The sequence below is a fragment of the Acanthopagrus latus genome, chromosome 7 (genome assembly GCF_904848185.1).
Source record: "Acanthopagrus latus isolate v.2019 chromosome 7, fAcaLat1.1, whole genome shotgun sequence".
NCBI lineage: Eukaryota > Metazoa > Chordata > Actinopteri > Spariformes > Sparidae > Acanthopagrus > Acanthopagrus latus.
In genome coordinates this window covers 14,113,769-14,133,137 of record NC_051045.1, presented here as the reverse complement: position 1 = coordinate 14,133,137, position 19,369 = coordinate 14,113,769, and the positions used below count along the sequence as shown (strand labels likewise).

Genomic DNA, 19,369 nt, shown 5'->3' with positions numbered 1-19,369 from the left:
TCCTATTTGCGGCAAACAAATGTTGCAAAACCTCATAAGCCCCAATGCAAATAGGCGTCCACCTGTCTGAGTGTGTCCTTGATCAAAACACAGAATCCGTTTTAAATCCAAGAGGCCAATTCTGTTCCCCTGCAAAGATCAATCAAGTATCACACACCACTGCATGCTCTTATACCTGAGAATACCTGACAAAAACAAAACAATCTGTTAACTGGATACATCCTCAGAGTCTTCTGCACTGCGTGATCTATCAAAGCTCCACCAGCTCTGTTATATCGGTGGTTGGTTTACTTGGCTTCATGTCATCCAGTTTGTCTTTTGATTAAATATTCATAGACACAGGCCTCGTTTTATGCCGCCTGCTCCATATATCTAACTTTCACTTGCAAACACTTGGCAAACTAAAATTCAGAGCGCTCTCGACATCATCTCAACCCACACACACAAAAATAGCACTAAGGAACATATACACTGATGCATGCGCCCACGAGTGCATACAGGAGGGGAGTCTGTGCCAGGACTCTGAAGTCTGTCTGCTTGGCATGTTCTCCCTATTGCCCAAGAGAAACTGCTCTGAAAATCGTGACTTAAACAGGTTGGGATGGTTTTTTTTTTTACAGTGGTTACCTCTGTACATCTAAAACAGTAACATCACGTCCTCCTTATAAGAACAAAATTACAGTCATGGAAAATGTTGACATGGTTGATTATAGGATTTTCAGTGCATTCCAGGCAATAGCATGATTGTTTTTATGTAACCTCTTCAACTCAACCTATCTTGTCTCATTCTACCACCATTACACTTTCTGATATTTGACAGCCAGAAAATCCAACATGCCTTTATGCTCACTAGATTTGACTATTGTCAGGTTTACGCTGAAAACCTGTTTGACATTTGCAGATAAAAAACACTGCCGCAATAGTCTTAACCCGAACAGGGAGAAATCCCATTACTCCATGCTTTGTGTCTTTTGTGTCCCTTAGAATTCATCAAAACTATTATCATTTCAAGATCCCTTATTTGGTCTCAAAATGTCTGCATAATTTAGCTGGAGTTTTCCAGCAAAGAAAATGTAAACTGTGCTCTTTAGGAAATAACAAGCAATTCAGTTTGGATTTCTTGTCTTTGATAAAGACATTTTGGTTGATGTTTGGCCATTTCTTGTCTGATGAATACGAAATTTAGAGTAATATGACCAGTCAAAGTGTATAGATGTCAAGAAATAATTGGAACAAATCTGTCATCTGACTCAACACAATGACTTGAACGAGGAAGCAAAAAGCACATCTGAGAAGTGTGCTTGGGTATGTGGGTGTACATCCACATGTGCTTGCGTACATTAAGTAGGTCGTGTTTAGGAAGTTAGGGGGTTGGGTTTTTCTCTTATTAGGGTCAATAGGTTTGACTGATATCGTACTGTACTGTTAAAAAAAATGAAAGGGTGGGGTTGGCCTAATGAGGTCATGTATACTGTGTCACAGGGGAGGATGGAGGGCGAGAAAGCGGTGTTGGCCTTCCGGTTGGGTGCCTGTATGGGTCACACTGCACCCTGGGGGACTTGACGGCAGGGATCGGGGGAGAGGGGCAAAGAGAAAGCCCTCCCTGTCTAGCCTGTGGGTACGTAGACACAAAAAAAAGAGCAGACGAGATTTTACGTCTGAAGTGGCTGTCATGCTGCCTTGACTATATGCCAGAGTGGGATTAAGAGCAAATGGAAGATTGGACCAGACACGTCGAGAGGGGTGCCCATTTTTGTCTCCACAATAAAAGCTTAAAACAACTGCTTCATAAATTAGAAAGTGGGATTCAACTCTTCAATTGGTTTACAAAAAGGACTCACTTTTCAAGAAGCATACAAAAACATTTCCTTTGATTAATTTTTTTTTATACTCACATTTTCCTTTCAAAGTACCCCTTTTCAAGTTGAAAATACATCCAGAGCTCATGAAGATGTTTTAAAGCTGACTGGATGAACTCAATCTTAGCAATGAAACCGTGTGGGAGTATCTTATCAAGTGGAAGATGATTTTATTATACGTTTTATGACAAAATGCAGTTTTAAGACTCAATTAGAGATTTAACAACTTTCTGTTTTATACCAGATTTCCATTTACTCCCTAGAACAAAAATGCACAGAGGAACTAATAAACTGTGAACTCATCCAGGGTGGATCTATTTGTATACAATACTTGTGCGTGTGTCATTCATTCATCATGTGAGTGGGAGATAAACTTCCTCTGGGGAGAAACAGCTGTGTTTTACCATCAGCGCCTCTCTGAAGCAACACCTTTCTCTTCATATCCTGTTATTAACTTCAGAGCTGTCTGGGTGTCCACCAGAGCTGTTGTGAATGATAATGATCTCTCTGATGAATAATTCAGGCCTGACAGGAAAACAGAACAAATACATTCTCTGCTGGGTTTGGTGTCACTCAGCTGACTGATCTGAAAACAGGAACCCACCGAGCAAAGAAGTGAGGTCAGTGGTCGAACATCACGGACAGCAACAGCTAAACTGGTGAATAAAATATAAAGCTGATTATTTCATTTGATTTATCGATAGCTGAGTTTCCATTTCATTGATAAGAGCATTTGTCACATTTGCCACATTTACATCAACTGGTTGGAAGACAATAAACTAGGCTGCCCTAGTTGTTAGATGGTGGGATCCACCTGAACCGGCATATTCCATGGTAACGCGATGCAAATCTTCTTTCTGAGAGCTGCTGGGACAGCGTAACATTTGTTCATGAAGATCCAGCAACTTTATCGAGTGAATGCAAAAAACACCATTATTATTGCTCATCCCACTTAGCCAATGCTTCTACAGCCTTGAAGCAGACTCTTTTTTCCAAAAAGGCAGAAACCACCTCAAGCCAACGTCATAACTTCTTTGCTCATGAGATTATCTCAATTGTGGATGGGGAACAAGAAAGATGACTTCTTTAATCATCAAGAACAAAATCTGTCTTGTGTTTTTTGTTTCGTCTGAAAAATTAAATGGGCTTCATACAACAAAAATCCCAAATCTACCAGGCTGAGATATTTCATTCATGCCTGCTTTGATGAGACAAGAAGGCGCCTCAGAGACTAGAGAGAGAGAGTAATTGAGATCTTCAGACTGTGAGCGCCAAGAGGAACATAAGGCATCAAAAGTCAGAGATACAGTGCATCTATGTGTGTGTATGTGTGTGTTCATTTCAGTCTTGGCATTAAATAAGATTCCCTTCAGCTCTGATCAGCTGAAATCATGTTAAATCATACTTCAATGATCCACGGTTCTCAGTTCTGAGAGGAGGAAATCTTTAGTTCCTAAGGATCTTATAAATTATCTGCAGCTTTAAGCTTCATGAAAGTGCTTTTTTGTGAGAGTCAGATTGTCTGTCCAAGTCAGTCCAAAAAAAAAAAAGATAAACTATTTCCAAGCCTAAAACCTGAACCTAAACCTGATATCCTCAATCAGTGTCGGCCCATGTACGGCTGCAGCAGATCCACTGTCGTGTCATCCAGCTCATCTTAGCCTCTATAGTCCTCCATCCACTCCTCTGGGTGAGATAAAAGAAAGTCTGAGCTTAAAAGGAGGGCGATGAAATACTGGGATACTCAAAAGAAGAGGGTGAAGTGGCGTGTGGGGCGAGAAGAAAAAACTGAAATGACTAGCATGAGAAAGACATAGCCGTAGTGGCGAGAGAAGTGCTGCTGATGACACATAAAAAAAAACCTCTCAACATCTTAGTACATGATGCACACTCTCTCTCAAGAGGATAGCCTCTCAACTCTCCTTCTAAACTTCCACCAACATGCCCCCTCAACCTCAATCCGCTCCATCCTTCCTTCCTTTATCAGCAGCTTCTAAAGTCTCCTGTTATAATCTCTCCTCGCTCCGCCTCGTCTTTTTCATTCTTTAGCAGCAGCTGCAGAGACTGAGGGATAATATTAGCACCCAATTCATCTACATCACCCCTTACGAAAGTACCACTTAAGGCAAGCCACTTCCCTGTCGCATTTGCATTCAAACGTAAAGCATATCTTCCTCTAAAAAGCAGCCTGTTACAGTACTTCAACACATGTTGGGGAATCTGAATTGCTTGCAAAATGGAATGAATAACATTGCGGTTTAATAAAATAACATTATTGGTGGATGTTAGTAAAGCACAGAGTGAAAACCATGACCATAAGCCACATCTGTATGTCCTGCTTATAGATGTTAAATGTCATTGGTCCATTGTGACTCTCAAGCTAAGGAAGCTGCAGGGAGAAGGATTGGGACATTGAAAGATGGTGCCCTGTGACTATAATTTAATGAGCAAAATGAATATTGTTGTTAACTCAATTGCAGGAGCGATAAATGTCAATTAATCTAACATGTGCTTGATTAAACTCATTCTTCACCTCCACCTGACCGATGATTTTTTCTGTGCACCATGTGCAAACTGCAGCGTCCAGCTGAGCTGAGAATATGCCACATGGACACAGTGTATTCTGTCATCCGGAGCCAGCTGCACACAACTGGTTTCCTACTCTGTCGAGCCACAACGACGCCAGCTCAAACGTAGAATTTCGTCATCTCTCTGAAAGTTTCCATATTTCAGATGGTTTGAATATTTCATTTTAATATTGCGGGCTGACAAAGGTCATGGTGGTCGTTTTAAACAGCATCCTCTTTTCACAGAGACATGATTTCTTTGTTCCTCGTGGTCTGCAGAGAGGACCGGCACACCCACACAAACACTAAGCCTCACTAACCATCGAGAGGATTGTTGAATAGCTGCTGCTGAGCTTAATAGTCGGCTTTTATTAACAGGCTTCTGTGCCCTTCCACTATTCAGACTATGGAGCTAATTGCTCTGATCTCTACTTGAATGGTCTTTTTTGCTGCTCATTATGAGAGCTCTGCACCACCTTCTCCCTCTGTCTACTCTTCTTTCCCCCTCTCTGAGGGTGAGGGATGGTAGAGATACATTGAGAGAAATAGATGAGAAAGAAGAAAAATCTTTTTAAAGAGGCAAAGCAGCTTTGCTTGTGGTTTGTGGGAGCAGTGCTTACTGGGAGTTGGAGTCTTGCCAGCCTCAGGGAGCAGACTTAACAGTATTGGTTGATAAGCTGTTCCATCTAAACAAACATTTGTTAAAACGGCATGGAGGCCATTCGGAGGAATTTGGTGCTGAAGCTCTCCTACATGGGGCAAGCAGAATTAGGCCAACTCATTTTGGATCATCAGAGGATGATAATGACTGTTAAAGGAGGCAGATTTACTGTCCTACGCAAAAAGGATAAATAAAAACAACTAAGTAATCACCCGATGAAAAGTCAATGCACATTACAGAGAATGTTAGTGCACTTACGCATACCCTGCCGCTAAACAACAGATCGATAAGCAGAATGTCATTATCAATCTTTTTTATCTAATTATACATCACTTTGCAACAAGACCAGAATCTCTCACTGGACCGGCAAGGTGAAATCATTACAATTGATTATTAATGTTACCTTAAAGGCTCTTTTGTACCGATAACAGGTTAAAACACAGCAGTGAGGAAGAATGCCGCAAGTTGGTAAACATCAGTGTGCAGTGCTCGCTCAAAACATGCTGTTTGGCACAGATGATCTGGTACTGTGAGGGGTTTTACGATTCCAATTTTAAACCTCCTGAACTGCTCAAAGATTCATCAGGGCTGCTTTGCGATTTAAAATCTGGATGATTACACTGGCGCCTACCAAGCCGGACCGCAACAAAAGCTGAGGGGGCTGCCAGGCAACAGTAAACTTTCTATCCCTTGAGGCTAACGGTAGCTAGCATTCTACTGGTAACAGAAACTTCAAATGTCACCTCCAGTTACGGCTGAAAAATAGCAAACTTGACATCCCACTCTTCCAGACTTGTTTAACCTAGTGCCTTTCTTTCTCAATGCAGTGTGTTACTAAAGCAAGTTATTGCATCATAGCAATCTCTATTTTGTTTACATCTGGAGCAGATAAGATGAAAATATATAAAGTGTCAGCTAATAGGGGAGACAGAGTTTTTAGAAAGGACGTAATGATCAGAATTATAAAAGCAGCTCTAGATCTCGTCAAAGTGATTTGAATAGGGGTTGAACTCTTCATACCCTCATGGGGTTAAAGGCGTTTTATTCAGGGTGATATCTGGCCACAGTCCCTCCTGCTGGTGTAAAAGCATGGAAAGTGTTTCTGCAGTCCTACAGTGGACAGGAACTTTCCATTCCTAATAAAATCCACAGTGTCACATGGCAGAACCCAAAATGGCTAAATCAGACGGGTTCCTGGTTGTAGTGATGCCTTTTCAGGCAAATGGAAAGTAGGGCACTGCCAGACTGGCACTGGGCACTCGGCTCAGAAACCGGAGGGGGCACGCATGAAAAAGCTGCTCAAGCCATTAGAAATAAATATGTGAGACTGTGACTGGTGCTACAGAGAACAATCAGGTAAGATGCATTGTCTGTGCTTGTGTGTTCATCTGTACAGCTCTGTATTTGAAGACAGATCTCAGATCAGCTTGAAGAGGAAGAAATCAGCAGGTGACTTGGCCTCCAAGCCACGGGTGAGGGACACAGAGAGGACACATCTGTCAGTGCACAAAAAACAAGCAACTGAAAGAGATTCATCAGCCATCCCACCAGAAAAAAAAGCCATAATCCACCTTAGAGCAGGTGTAAGGACCGCATAAACAATGTCTGACAGACAAAATAACAAGAAAAAGGCGAACCAACAGGTCAAACACAAAAAAGAAACTGTTTAATTCAACATCATCTACAGGTTTCAGTCTAGATAAATGAAACAGGATGAAAGCCCAATAGTGATGACTGTTTTCTACCAAACCTAAACAACGACACTGGTGTAAACACAAATCCACAGAAACACTCACAAAACAAAATGACTCATTTGCAGGGAGGGGACGCACAGCCGGCCACAACCCATCCCCAGTGTTTCTTTTCACCAGTGCAGTAACAGCTACACTGACCATCTGAAAATGATGTAGAATTGATTTAAGTCTCAGAAATGTTATATAAAATTCACTGTGATTGTGTGGATGAGCTGACTTCAGCTATGTCTCAATCAGTATCTACCTGGTCAAATAAAAAAAGAGAGGGTGAATATGGATCGTGTGCACAGATGGCTAACAATATGGGTCCCAGCAGCTTATCACCGGGAAATACACACACAAACACACACAGGCACACACACACACACACACACACACACAAACACACACAGAAAGAGATAGTGTGCGTGAATCACATTGGTGGCTTATAAGCATACAGAAGAATATTTTCCAATCCAATAGAGAGTAGCTGAGATGTCTGGCTGAATTAGAATTCAAACATTGATTTTTTTTAAGAAGCTTCTGTGTAGCATTATCCATCACTGCAGGACCATATAGGGCCATGAAAGAACTCCCTCGGCAGGCAATATCCTTATTATATCTTGAAAGCCTCAAACTCTGACATGAGCAACAGTAAAGACATAACATCGCGTGAACATCCAGGCGCTGCAGACTGTAACACTGCAGCTATAGTGACCATGGTATACATTACTGATGATTATAAATGTCATTTTATCAGCCATCTGCGGCACTCTGGAGTTACAGTATGTACTTATCAGAAGAACACACTGTACTGACCTTTCATCAACACTTGTTAATGGCGCAACATTTTTGTCTGAGCGCTTGGGGCACGTTTCGAGTAATTAGCAACAAATCTGTCGTTAATAATGGCTTTTAATTAGCGGCCCAATATAGGTTCTCTGCTGGGTTGTATTGTTAAACACTTACAGTAAATCATTGACAAACAACCAATTAAAAACTAGGTTGTGCAAGTGGCCTGCCTTTGGGTACACACTAAACAGAGAAATTAATTTCCTCTTCAGCGTTATTTATGATTTCCTCCCTGTCCCGTTTACATGATGAAGAATAGAAGAACGTGTGATATCTGCTCGAAAACACTTTTGTACACACACACACACACACACACACACGCACACACACACACAGCAGTATTTGGGCATTACAGAGGATTACAGAACAGGCTGGAGTTAATAAGCTCATAATTACTGCTAATTCCATCTGCCACCAGGATCAGAGCAGGCCAGGGGTGTCGGCTAGAGGTGCAGAGTGTGTGTGTATATATGTATGTGTGTGAGTCCATGCAGGGAGATAGCAGGTCACATCCCTAAATGGCCATCACAGAGGAGAAACCCTGTTGTGCCCTTTTGACAGGCATATCCCTGACAGCAATGGCCCAGGGGTTTAGGACACAAACACACACAGACACACACACACACACATCAGCACATACACATCAGATGCACTAAATTGCTGTTGTCCCCTGGAGTGGGAGCTTGAATTAGCTGTCAGATGTGTGTGATGTTTGGGGCTGGTGGGAATGGGGGCTTTGCTCAAGTCACTGCTCCATTGAGGGTTACACTTAAACCAGGCAGGGCTGTGCATTACTGGCTCTCAGGTGTGCGTGTGTGTGTGTAGAAGGATATTAAGGTACATCATTCTTCCAAGATTTTCTCGCAAGGATGGGGACACATTCTACGAATGCTTGGGGCTTTCAGGGTGGAGAGTTGAAGTACTGAAAAGGCACTCAGGAATCCTGGTCAACAAAATGTTTTTTTTTTCTGAGTGTGGGGGAGGTAGAGATAGATGGACGGAGAGAGAACTGTACGGCTTGGAAGGAGAGGAGGAATTGCTTCAGTGAAAATCCTCCTCAGACAGCAAATTTATCTCTGAATCTCTTGTCTCCCTCTGACCTCCCCAGGGTGGACAGGAGAGGTTTGCTCAGAGTTCAACGCTGAGAGTCGACGTGGCTCTGAACTAATTCATCCCCGTGAAATGAAGCAGGACCGCTGAAACAGCGGAGGGCCTCCAAGCTTCATATAAGGAACTTCGAGTGTTGAAATACTCTTGGAACCAAAAATTGTGACTGTTGATCATGTGGACGCCAACTGGGTCATCTTGATCTTCTCATACTGTGAAGTCCCAAAAAGGAAAAAGCGTAGGAGCTGAGAGAGGTGTGCACGAGACACATACTTTTCTTCTTTGTATGAACCTTCTTCTCAGTGAGCTCAAATGGGGTTAAAGTTTAAAGGTTACTGACCCGCAGTCTAAATCCGGCTGATGTAGGGCTTTGAATGCAGTCACAATACAGACAATGCCTTTTGAATGCATTCAGCATAAAATAAAGCTTTGATTGCGAAAGAAGAACGGGAGTAAAGTGTTAAGCAATTTCTCCACAAAGTGATTTTATGCTCTTAATATAAGAGGCATGAAAATTTGGGTCAAAGAGCATCAGATTTCAGAAGATATTATAATGCCTCAGTACGTTAGCTGGTGACCAGCAGGGCTCTTATGTGACCCAATAACCCTTGACCCCCAAAAGTATCCCAAGTTTCTTCCAAACTGCCTTTTTTCTCTACATGTGAGCAGGAAGTAGAAGAGGGACAGCACTCCTGGGACAAGGTGGAACAGCCTTTAAATCACCTCCATAAGTAGTTCAGTCTGGGGTGCAGTGTGGACTGTGGAGCGCTTCCCAGCCCCAAATCAAGGGCTACGAACTTGGGAGGAGCTCACAGGGGGAACCCCAGAAAGCAGAGGCCCAGGATAGGGGCTGGACGCTGGGGTAGAGTTACCTCTGGCCTCCCTCCAGACACATCAACGACAACAAAACAGAGAGAAATACGATACAGCCAACCTGTTGGATTTTGTAAAGGGAAGATGTTGTACAGGCCAAGTTTAATGACTGATACTGAGGAAGAAATCTAATAGTGACAGGACAGTATTCATTTACAGTAATGAGGATATTGTCAGAGTTTGCAGTGCTATCAAATATATCAGAAAAGGGAACCAACTGCCCCCCAACACTGTCATACACACACTCATGCACATATAGCAGATGGAGGAACTATGATGTCAGCATGATGTGAGCCGGTGTTCATGGGAAAAGGGGCAGTGGCTCAATATGGCGACCAAATGCCTCAGTCACAGCAACTGGCACAGAACATAAATAACATTTCAGAGGGCATCTTCTCCCGACACAAAGACACTGTCAGGTTACAAAACTGTATGGCTGATAACACTGACGAGCGGATTCAAAAAACAATCCAATCAAAAAATGGACAATCCAAAAAACAGCAACAGCTTTCACCAGCCTGGAGCTATAAAAACTCATAAACTATATAAAGTACAGGGCATTTTTTTTTAATTGAGCAAAGGGATTACAATTTAGATTGAGGCTTGTGGCTGCAATTAAACAGCTCCTGATAATAGCTCTTTGGTCTGATCGCCCACACCTACTTCAGTGTTGAAATCAGTTTTCATGATAACTCATAGCTCATTATCATCTTATAACTTGACTGTGTTAATCTCCCCAGATTAGTACAGGCAACAGCAGTAAATTTCCACATTGCTGGGGAGATGTTTGATGTGCTGACTGGAGTGGATACAGGGCTGTTACCTAAGAGGGCAAGCAGCATCTCTTCAGTCAGTTTGGGGGGTGAGAAAAGAGTGGGTCTGTTTAGACAGAGATATATCACAAGGTGAGAACATGTGAATTATGTGATTCCATAGATTTAAAAAAAAAAAATCAAATCAAGCTTCACAAAGAGACTACAGATCTGAGTATAACGCCATCAAGCACCTGCCAAAGGCTGTCCAAACATCACCTCAACAAAAAAAAAAAAAGAATGAAAGGCCCATTGACTGGAGCAGAGATACTCTTTCACTTCTTCTGGCTGAGATAAAGCAGACACCTATTAAAACACACAAAGTACTCCCATGCTGTGGAGGGGACAGACAGGTTGCTGTATCTGTGTGTTTATATACATGAACACATGTGGTGGTCACCAATAGGCCTCAGGGCGCACCCTGCATGAGCACGTACCCATCACCTGCTGTCACTCATAACACACGCACACCCTAGTCATGCCACTTAAAGTTGTTACAGTGAGTTTGGGAGACATTCCTCGCCCTCGGGCAGCTCAAAACACACACACTTCACATTCCAGCGAGTGTATTCTTGGGTTCCACTCCCTAATCCTCCGACATATGCAGACGCACATATGCATACCATCTCACGAGTGCACACACAAAAATAAAATGACGGACGCAGAAGTTCCAATCAAGCGGAAATATTCTGCCTGAAGTTCCCCTGTCCCAACACGAAGTGATGGAAAAAAAAAAATCTCTGCAAGTTTCGAGGCAAGTCACTGAGCTTTTTCACTCACTCTACACTTTGTCAAAAACTACTTCACTATCAGGTGGAAATTACATCCTGAGTTTGTTATTCTCTGTGGCCTTTGAGGTTTGGCTTCAGAATCTCTCGCTCGAGCCTGTTATGGTGGACTGTCGTCTGGCTGCAGGTCCTAATTTGACTTTGATGTAACAGGGAGACTCACTAAACTGCAGGGAGCACCACCTCGTGAAAATATGAGCTGTGTTTGTGAACACAGGCTCCTGTGTGTACAATAAAAAAGCGCATGTGTCTTACAAGCACAGGTTACAAGCATCTGTTGTTTCGCTCTCAGGTCTCCCTAATGACCTTGTAGGCAGGACAAGTTCGCTTGTTCACTTAATTGCCTGACATCAAGAGTCAGTTGTCGTATGAAATGACTTTGGTCTGGTGTTTTATTCCCCATTTTAACCTTCTATCCAAACTGACCTGAAATTAATACATTTGAGAATGAATCTGGAATTTATGGCAGTGTAGGCGCAGAGAGTAAAACCTTTTTTAGAACTTCCAGGGCAACAAATTTCCGTGTGTTCTGGTTGGTCTGCAACTGGATCAAAACACCCTGCACATTCGCAGCAAAGAAGATTTGAATGTTTTTGATTATTCTGCCGTTTCTATGTGAACAAGAACCTTTTTAAACTTATCCAAGAAAACGCCTGTGTGGATAAAAAGCTTTCACCTCCTAATTTGTGTTTTCATATTTATCTGTGCTTGTGTTGACATGTAAGTGCGCTGAAGATAATGAAGTCCTGCTCATGAATCATAAGCGTGTGATAACATCGTCAACAGCCCGTTGACCCTTCTAACTCATCCTGCGTCTGAGTCAGCAAAGTTTGTTTCCAAAGCAGTCTTATCTATTTTTGCTAGAACCCTTAGACAACATTTGTATGTTTGCGATGAAAACAGTTTGGAAGCTGAAACTTTCTTTATCTTCAAACTACAGCAAAGACTATCCTGGTGTTGCATTTGGACAAGTGTCCTCAAATGAGACTGCAGCCATCACTTTCAATGCTGGTTAATCTGCCAGTATTCTCATGATTAATTGTTTAGTCTACAATGTCAAAACATTGTGAAACATGCTCATTGCAATTTCCCAGAGCCGGAATTGATGTCTGCAAATTGCTTCTTTTGTCCAACCAACAGTCCAAAACCCAGAAAACTCTTCATTTAATGTCGTAAATAACAAAGACAAGCAGCAAATCTCTACATTTAGGACACTGGAACCAGTAAATGTTTGACATTTTTGCTGGAAAAATTACTTTTAATGAGTACTTAATAGTTCACTGTTAATCTTATTTTGATTGACTAATCGATTGGTAGACCACTCTTTGGAAGTAGTGTATTTACCAAAATGTCAAAGTGTTAACGCACTGTTAGCAGTCAGGTGCCACCTGACAAACCTGATCAACATGTCTCAACGCCATGGCGAATGAGCCGTTTCACTGCCCGTGGCCACACAGATGGATGTAATTATGATGTAGTAATCAGAAACACCACAGTTTTCAGCATTAATTACTACACAAGGTATCAAATGAACCAGCTGATGGCAAGTAACTGTCAACCAACCAAAGCTGCTGTCCAACACTCCCAAAGTAAATGACATCAGCTGTGACATGAGCCTGGTCTGAATCACGGTGACCAAAGCTCCAATTCTATTTAATCAAGAGGTTCTTAAGAGAATTCGGGTGTGACAAACATTAATATGTGATGTCACCAGCTCGCAAATCAGCTAGTTGGACAAGGCTGTGTTTGTTAACCAGGGGTGGATCTAGATATGGTGTAAGATCATGCTGACCAGGCCTTTTTCACTCATACACACACACACATTCACACACACACATGCACGCACACAGACACACACACAGCAAAAGCCACTAAGTTGATGTTGGATTGTTTTCAATATGACTAATAAGAGTTGATCAAATCTTTGTGTTGGCTGGTGGAACTGGTTATCCAATGATGCATGTTTAATGTTTCATGACGTGGACACACACACACGTGTGTGTGCACACGTTGACACCCACACACACTTACAAACGCCCCCTCTGGTTTTCATCATATAGTTTATCGGTCTTTTGACAGCCAGTTTTTTTAAAACACACATGTCCAACTCAAACACGCATATCTAAAATAACCCTAACACTCTGGGACTGAAAGTGTTTGTGTGTGTGTGTGTGTGTGTGTGTGTGTGCCTGTCTGTCAGTGGGTTGTCTGCTGGGTGTGTCCAATGCCCTGATATAAGGCCACTCTGCTCTAATGGGTTTATATCCAGGGTCAATGGAAGCTACAGGGGTCAGCTGAACGAAACGAGCAAAGCTGACCCCATCAAACCATCTCCAACACACATAAACACACACAAACACACACACAGATTCAATTAAAGCATCTCTATCTATCAATGTTGTCTTAATGCCTCTAAAAGCACCTTAACTCCATGATTAGTCCGACAAATAACTTTCAATACATCTTAGTCTTCTGCTGCAGCTACATGTTCCCATCCAACATCACCATCCTCCTCATATCAGCTGCCCTACATTAGCCCACACATGTATACATACAATTAGGTAACTCTCACATAGCGTGGGTATATGAAGATGATAAGGGGGAGGCCTGCTGTCCTTCGCCCAATCACAGCAGATATACCGGCTGAAGGCGTCGTTCAAAATGTAGGTCAGCAGCCAGTTGAGTAGAATGCGGTCCGGTCCCCGCAGCGGATCGATGCGAACACACCCACTCTTACACACGCACGCAGGCACGCACGCACGCACACAGACACACACACACACACACACCTGCCTCTGCCGAGTGACCACCACACACACGGCAGTTGTCACAGCGCGCAGCTTAAAACAATAGAAACACTTAAGGCGCGCATGCATTATGCGCATTCACATCCATTAGCACTTGATTGTGATGAGATGATTTGCAGTAAGGCGTCTGCTCACTGGTGCTTAAATCCATTTGATGCCAATGCAGGAACCCTGTGCTGCCTTTTAATGCGCTGATCCCTAAAATAAAAGACAGTGCTGCTGATTCAACGTATGGTTTTCCGCATTGAGCTCTGCACCTATAGATGCAGCCCCAGTCTGCATCTATACGCCCCCGGTCTGTCTACCAGGCTGAGATACGGCACCCTATAATAATCTGAGCGCATGTCAGCCGCACTATGAAACGTGCCACCATGCAGCTGTTGGAGTTTTATCAATGAGACGTGCTGCTGGCGCTCTTTACGCAGCGCTTCTACAACCCAACTCACCGCTAAACACGTAGGCTGGCGTTAGTCCCGCGCATTTATTTTTTTTTACACAATCTAATAAAGCAATGTCACCAGTGCGTCAATTAGCTTCTCTCATCCGGTGTCCTCAGTCACATGCACGCTCCCGGTCTCATCCGTTACCTTGACAGAAAGTGCATTGTCCTCCCCGCGCGCTGCGGCGCCGGGAGCTGCAGCATTTTCCCGTTCAGCACGCGTCCGCTCATTCTTCAACCGGCCAGCTCTCACGCCGCTTTGTTCCCGTTGGGCATGTCCCGCTGGTACGATGAGAGAAAGACAGAGAGATCCACCCGGTGCTTTTCCTGTCCGCCGATGATAACCGGGAGGAGGAGGGTGAGGGGGGGGCGAACCGCCTGTACGAGTCAGCAGCGTTAACTGACTGACTGACTGACTGACCCACTCCCGCAGTGTGCCTCCACTCTCTCTCACACACACAGAGAAGGAGGGAGGGAGGCGATGAGCGTGGAAAGGGAGGGAGGGAGGGAGGATAGAAAAAAAAGGCAACACCCCGAATTCCTCCTCCTCCGGCCCCCGTTGCACTGATCGCGACCAGCTGTGCCTTTTCCAAAAAGCGCATAGGGGCTTTAACGCGCATTCAGCCGCATGATAAAACCCGCAGTCATCACATTCTCCAGAGCGACATGTCAAAGACGTTTTCACACTCTTAAATCTCCAATCAACACAGGAGACAGCCCGCCCTGTCTGAGTCCCATCACCCAGCCCTCTTATCTCGAGTGAAGGCTGGCATTCACGTTTCACCGTGGTTGACAGAGGAGGAGGAAGTAAAAGCATCAATAACACGAGGTCACAATTATGTAAAATTTCAGAGAGCAAACATCAGCAGGAAAAGTTTAGGCACTCATGATTCATGACTGATGCATTGGTGTGCAATCTGGAGACACTTCCAATTAGACATAGTGTTTATAAGTGGGACCTAATTTACTCATGTTTAATCATTTATTCATACTTCATATCTGTAATAAACCATTAAAAAAATAAATAAATAAATCAAAATGTGGGTTGCCAGGTTGTGAAAAAATGCTTTTTGGCTGGGATATGTCCTGCTTCAGCATATCTTGCTTTGCTTTTTAGCTCTTCAACCCATAAAACCATGGAGTATCTGGCCCGCTAGGCGTTTATTACAACAGTAGACTTGATGGATTACTGTAAAAATAGTACATCATGTAATAACGGGCCATGAGATTTCATATCAAAGCTGTAGCAAGTGGACGTTTGAGCTTATCACCCCCGCCAACTGTGTCCGTCTTTGGAGTAAGTTTGACTGCAGTAAAGGGGACAGTTGGGCCTTGGCAGAAGTATGCGCTCCACTGAGTGCCATTCTACTGTAGTTTAAGCTGTATCAATGCATCACATGTTATAGTCTGGTCGAATGTTTTCTATGTAAAATCTTAATCTGCAATGTAAGCGGTGATATCAGCTGTAAAAAGTACATTATTTTCCTCTTAAGTGTAGAGACACATAAATATAAAGTGTCATTTTAAGGGGTAAAGTAGCTTTAAACTTCACCTGAATAAATTTACATGATGTCTAGAAAATAAGTCAACACAGCTTCATATATGGGCTTTATTGTGTGACGACCATAACAACTCACAGATATCTCTCTGAAATAATACAAAAAAACAAACAAAAAAAAAACGTAGTTTGATTTATTACACATAAAAATTTCTCAACAGTCGCCCACTGTCTGGAAGAAATGCTGGCTAGTAGCCAAACCAACGAGGGCATAAATAAGCCTCAATCAGGATGTAATGAAGCAGGCAGGGTAAATGACTCTAGTGTTTCTATTGTAACAGAGTGTGTATTGGCTATTGGAGACTTTCAGAGGGATAGAGTGGCTATCATGTATCCACTCCCGCGCCCCCCTCCCGAGCTCGGCCCCCCTCACAACATCCAGTGGTGTTTAAACACTTAAAGCACTGAGTGCACCCCAGTGAATAGATCTGCCTGTCTGCTGGGTCTGTTCAATAAATGAATGCAGGGTGAGAAAGACAGAGAAAGAGGAGGGGGGGAGAGATGGAGATAATTAACTTTTCAGTAAAGACTAAAAGGGGGTGAGCGGTAAAGAGAGAGAAAGACAAGAGATGGAAACAGAGAGATGCACCCACAGAGAGAGACAGAGAGAGAGAGAGAGATCATTAACACACTCTTTTTAAGTGCAGAGGGAACAAAGACGGGATTCTTCAGGGTGCTGCTCACCCGTACCAAGCAGGGCGAGGTGGGCACAGTATTTGTATGTGTCTGTATGTGTGTGTGTGTGTGTGTGTGTGTGTGTGTGTGTGTGTGTGTGTGTGTGTGTGCGTTGGAGGTCTGATTGGCACATTGGCATGCAGAACTGCAGGTGTGTGCAGCCGCTGCCATCGCTTGTTGCCTAGCGTTACTAATAAAGAGTAAAAGAAAACAGTTTCCATGTGCACACACAAACACTCCCACATCCACACGCACACACTCACAATCCTCCTTAAGTCAGTGTGAGCCTTTGCTTTTATTTATGTCAACGCTCATCAGAGTTTCTGGAAAGGGCAGTTGGACGGCGCTCTGAGCCTGTCTGGCCAGCTTTTACTTTGACCGCTGACTCATGTCCAGACATGCCCTCTGACTGTCTCTTTTTTCACTTCTACCCTCCTTTTCACTCAGTATCTAAGACCACAGTGCCTGTTTTGAACCAAAGTGTTTGTGTGAGTGGCTTGGTGCAGTCGACCAGTATAATTAGGCGGTGATGTAACTCTGTAATGACAGTATACAGGCAGGGTCATCCGTACGACCCTGGGAACCCGTCACTCCTCTGCTGATGAAAGAGACAAGCCACCTGGGAAAGCTCATTCCCCTTATCAGACAAGGAACACACACAGACACACGGAGGCACATGCAACACTCAATGAGCCACAAACTGTATATATACAAACATAAACCTCACCGCCCCCACACACATATCAGACTGAAATACTCCTCGTTATCATCACACACACACAAATACTTCTTCAACTTGAAATATTCACTCAACACGACAACACTTGTCACCTGCTTCCTGACCACACTCACCAGCGATGGAATGTAACTAAATAACTTTATCTACTAGTTCATTTGCAGATTGCATGCTGGATCAGAGCTAAAGTAGTACCTTTTTCAAATTGATTTATTTTATCAACGATAAGATTAAATAAAAACAAATTCTGATCTAATCATCAGAAAATAGCTGAAATATTGGATCTAATAATCAGTCGACGGATAATGTGCTGTATTTACATACATACCCAAAATATGTATAATTCATTTCTGAACATTTATTTCCTGGAAGTTACTAATGATACTTAAGTATCTTCAGAAAGAGGAAATTGTCTCAAAGATTGAGGAAGTTCAGCCAAATGTGACAAAGGTGCTCTTTTGTAGGAAACGCTGATGTTCAAATATAAACTCATATATGTGAATATGTAAAAACACAAGCTGTCAACACACTTTAACACACACCCACACTCACATTCCTTTGTTAAGATTTCCGGGCAAATAGCAACCCCCCTAAGGAAGAGTCAAACCATAGTTTGTATATCAGTCTAGTAACTCACTGACAACAGACCAAGGTCTTAAAATCCACATGCTGAAAACATGACCTCACAGTGACAAACTGAGGGCTGAACATCAAAGTGAACGTCCCAGTCTGAAGAGGTAGTCTTGTGGTTAATTGAGGGACCCTCCATGTCTGGACTACCAAAAGCATCTAATTAGGCTCCTGCTTGGACAGGACACTATCTCAAGGTCCAGTCCGCTGAGGACAATATGAAGTGGAAGCACTCAAAAAACGTGACTTCAAGGAGGGTTTGCACGTTCAAGTGACATTAAGGAACAAGAAGAACGACAAAAACGGCCAACGTACACAAGAGCTAAAAAATGCAGCTCAACAGGTTTCTGCAGCCAGTCAAGCTTAGGTCTCCTGGGAAAATAATGAGGATATGTTCACTATTGGAAGCACGGGTGCATGCAGCAAAGTATGAGATTAAGAGATGGCGTAATGAGGAGAACAGGAAGGGAGAATGATGGCAGGAGGGCCGAAAGAAAAGTGTGTGACTAATGTCGAAACAACTCCAGAGAATAACACCGTGGGAGTCACTGGTGAGGAAGAAAGGTTAATTCTTATGCGCATTACAAACCCCCGTCACACCCCACTGTTAACCCTCCAAGGCGCAGCTCTAGTGAGCATATTGTATGTGTGTGTGTGTGTGTGTGTGCATGTGTGTGTGTGTCTGTGAGTGTGTCTGTAGCATAGATTTGAGCTTCTATCCAAAGTTCTCCATAAGCTTGTTCTTAACCGTGCAGTTTCATTTACCCCCTATAGAGGAACTAAGCATCTACTTTAAAGTCTGTATGGAAGTGGAAGGAGGATATGAATGACTGAGAGCAAGGTTAGTGGGAGTGTGTGCCCATATAGGTGTGTGTGTGTGTGTGTGTGTGTGTGTGTGTGTGTGTGTGTGTGTGTGTGTGTGTGTGTGTGTGTGTGTGTGTGTGTGTGTGTGTGTGTGTGTGTGTGTGTGTGTGTGTGGGCGGGCCTGTTTTTTTCTATGGGAACCAACCTGCAGGATTGAACCTGATCATTTCCTCAAACTATTCTATATTAATAAGAACAGTATCCTTCACACTGCAGACAATGTTTTTTTACAGGAGACAAAATTTTCCCAAATTACAAAATGCCCAGGAATGTTGCACGGTTATTCTGCCCCACCATTTTGTTTGAAATGTACATTAATGGAGTGTGGGCTTGTCTTTGTTCAGCTTCAGAGCCAGCAGCAGCGGCAGTAATGGCGCTGAATCAAAGCCAGTGTAATAGAAAAGACAC

The 19,369-nt window shown here is 43.2% G+C and overlaps 1 protein-coding gene across 16 annotated transcripts in view; it reads right to left on the bottom strand.

The window, feature by feature from the left end:
- The window catches only part of LOC119022427 (neuron navigator 1-like), a 95,678-nt gene that overhangs the window by 23,834 nt on the left and 52,475 nt on the right, over nt 1-19,369 (bottom strand). For 2 of the 16 annotated variants that reach the window (XM_037103299.1, XM_037103300.1), the window contains exon 1: nt 14,647-14,973. The exons of the other annotated variants lie outside the window; for them this stretch is intronic. In XM_037103299.1, the coding sequence (XP_036959194.1) occupies nt 14,647-14,729 (83 nt within the window). In that variant the 5' untranslated portion in view covers nt 14,730-14,973. Of the gene's footprint in view, nt 1-14,646; nt 14,974-19,369 lie in introns of those variants that run through there. 16 annotated transcript variants of the gene reach the window in all.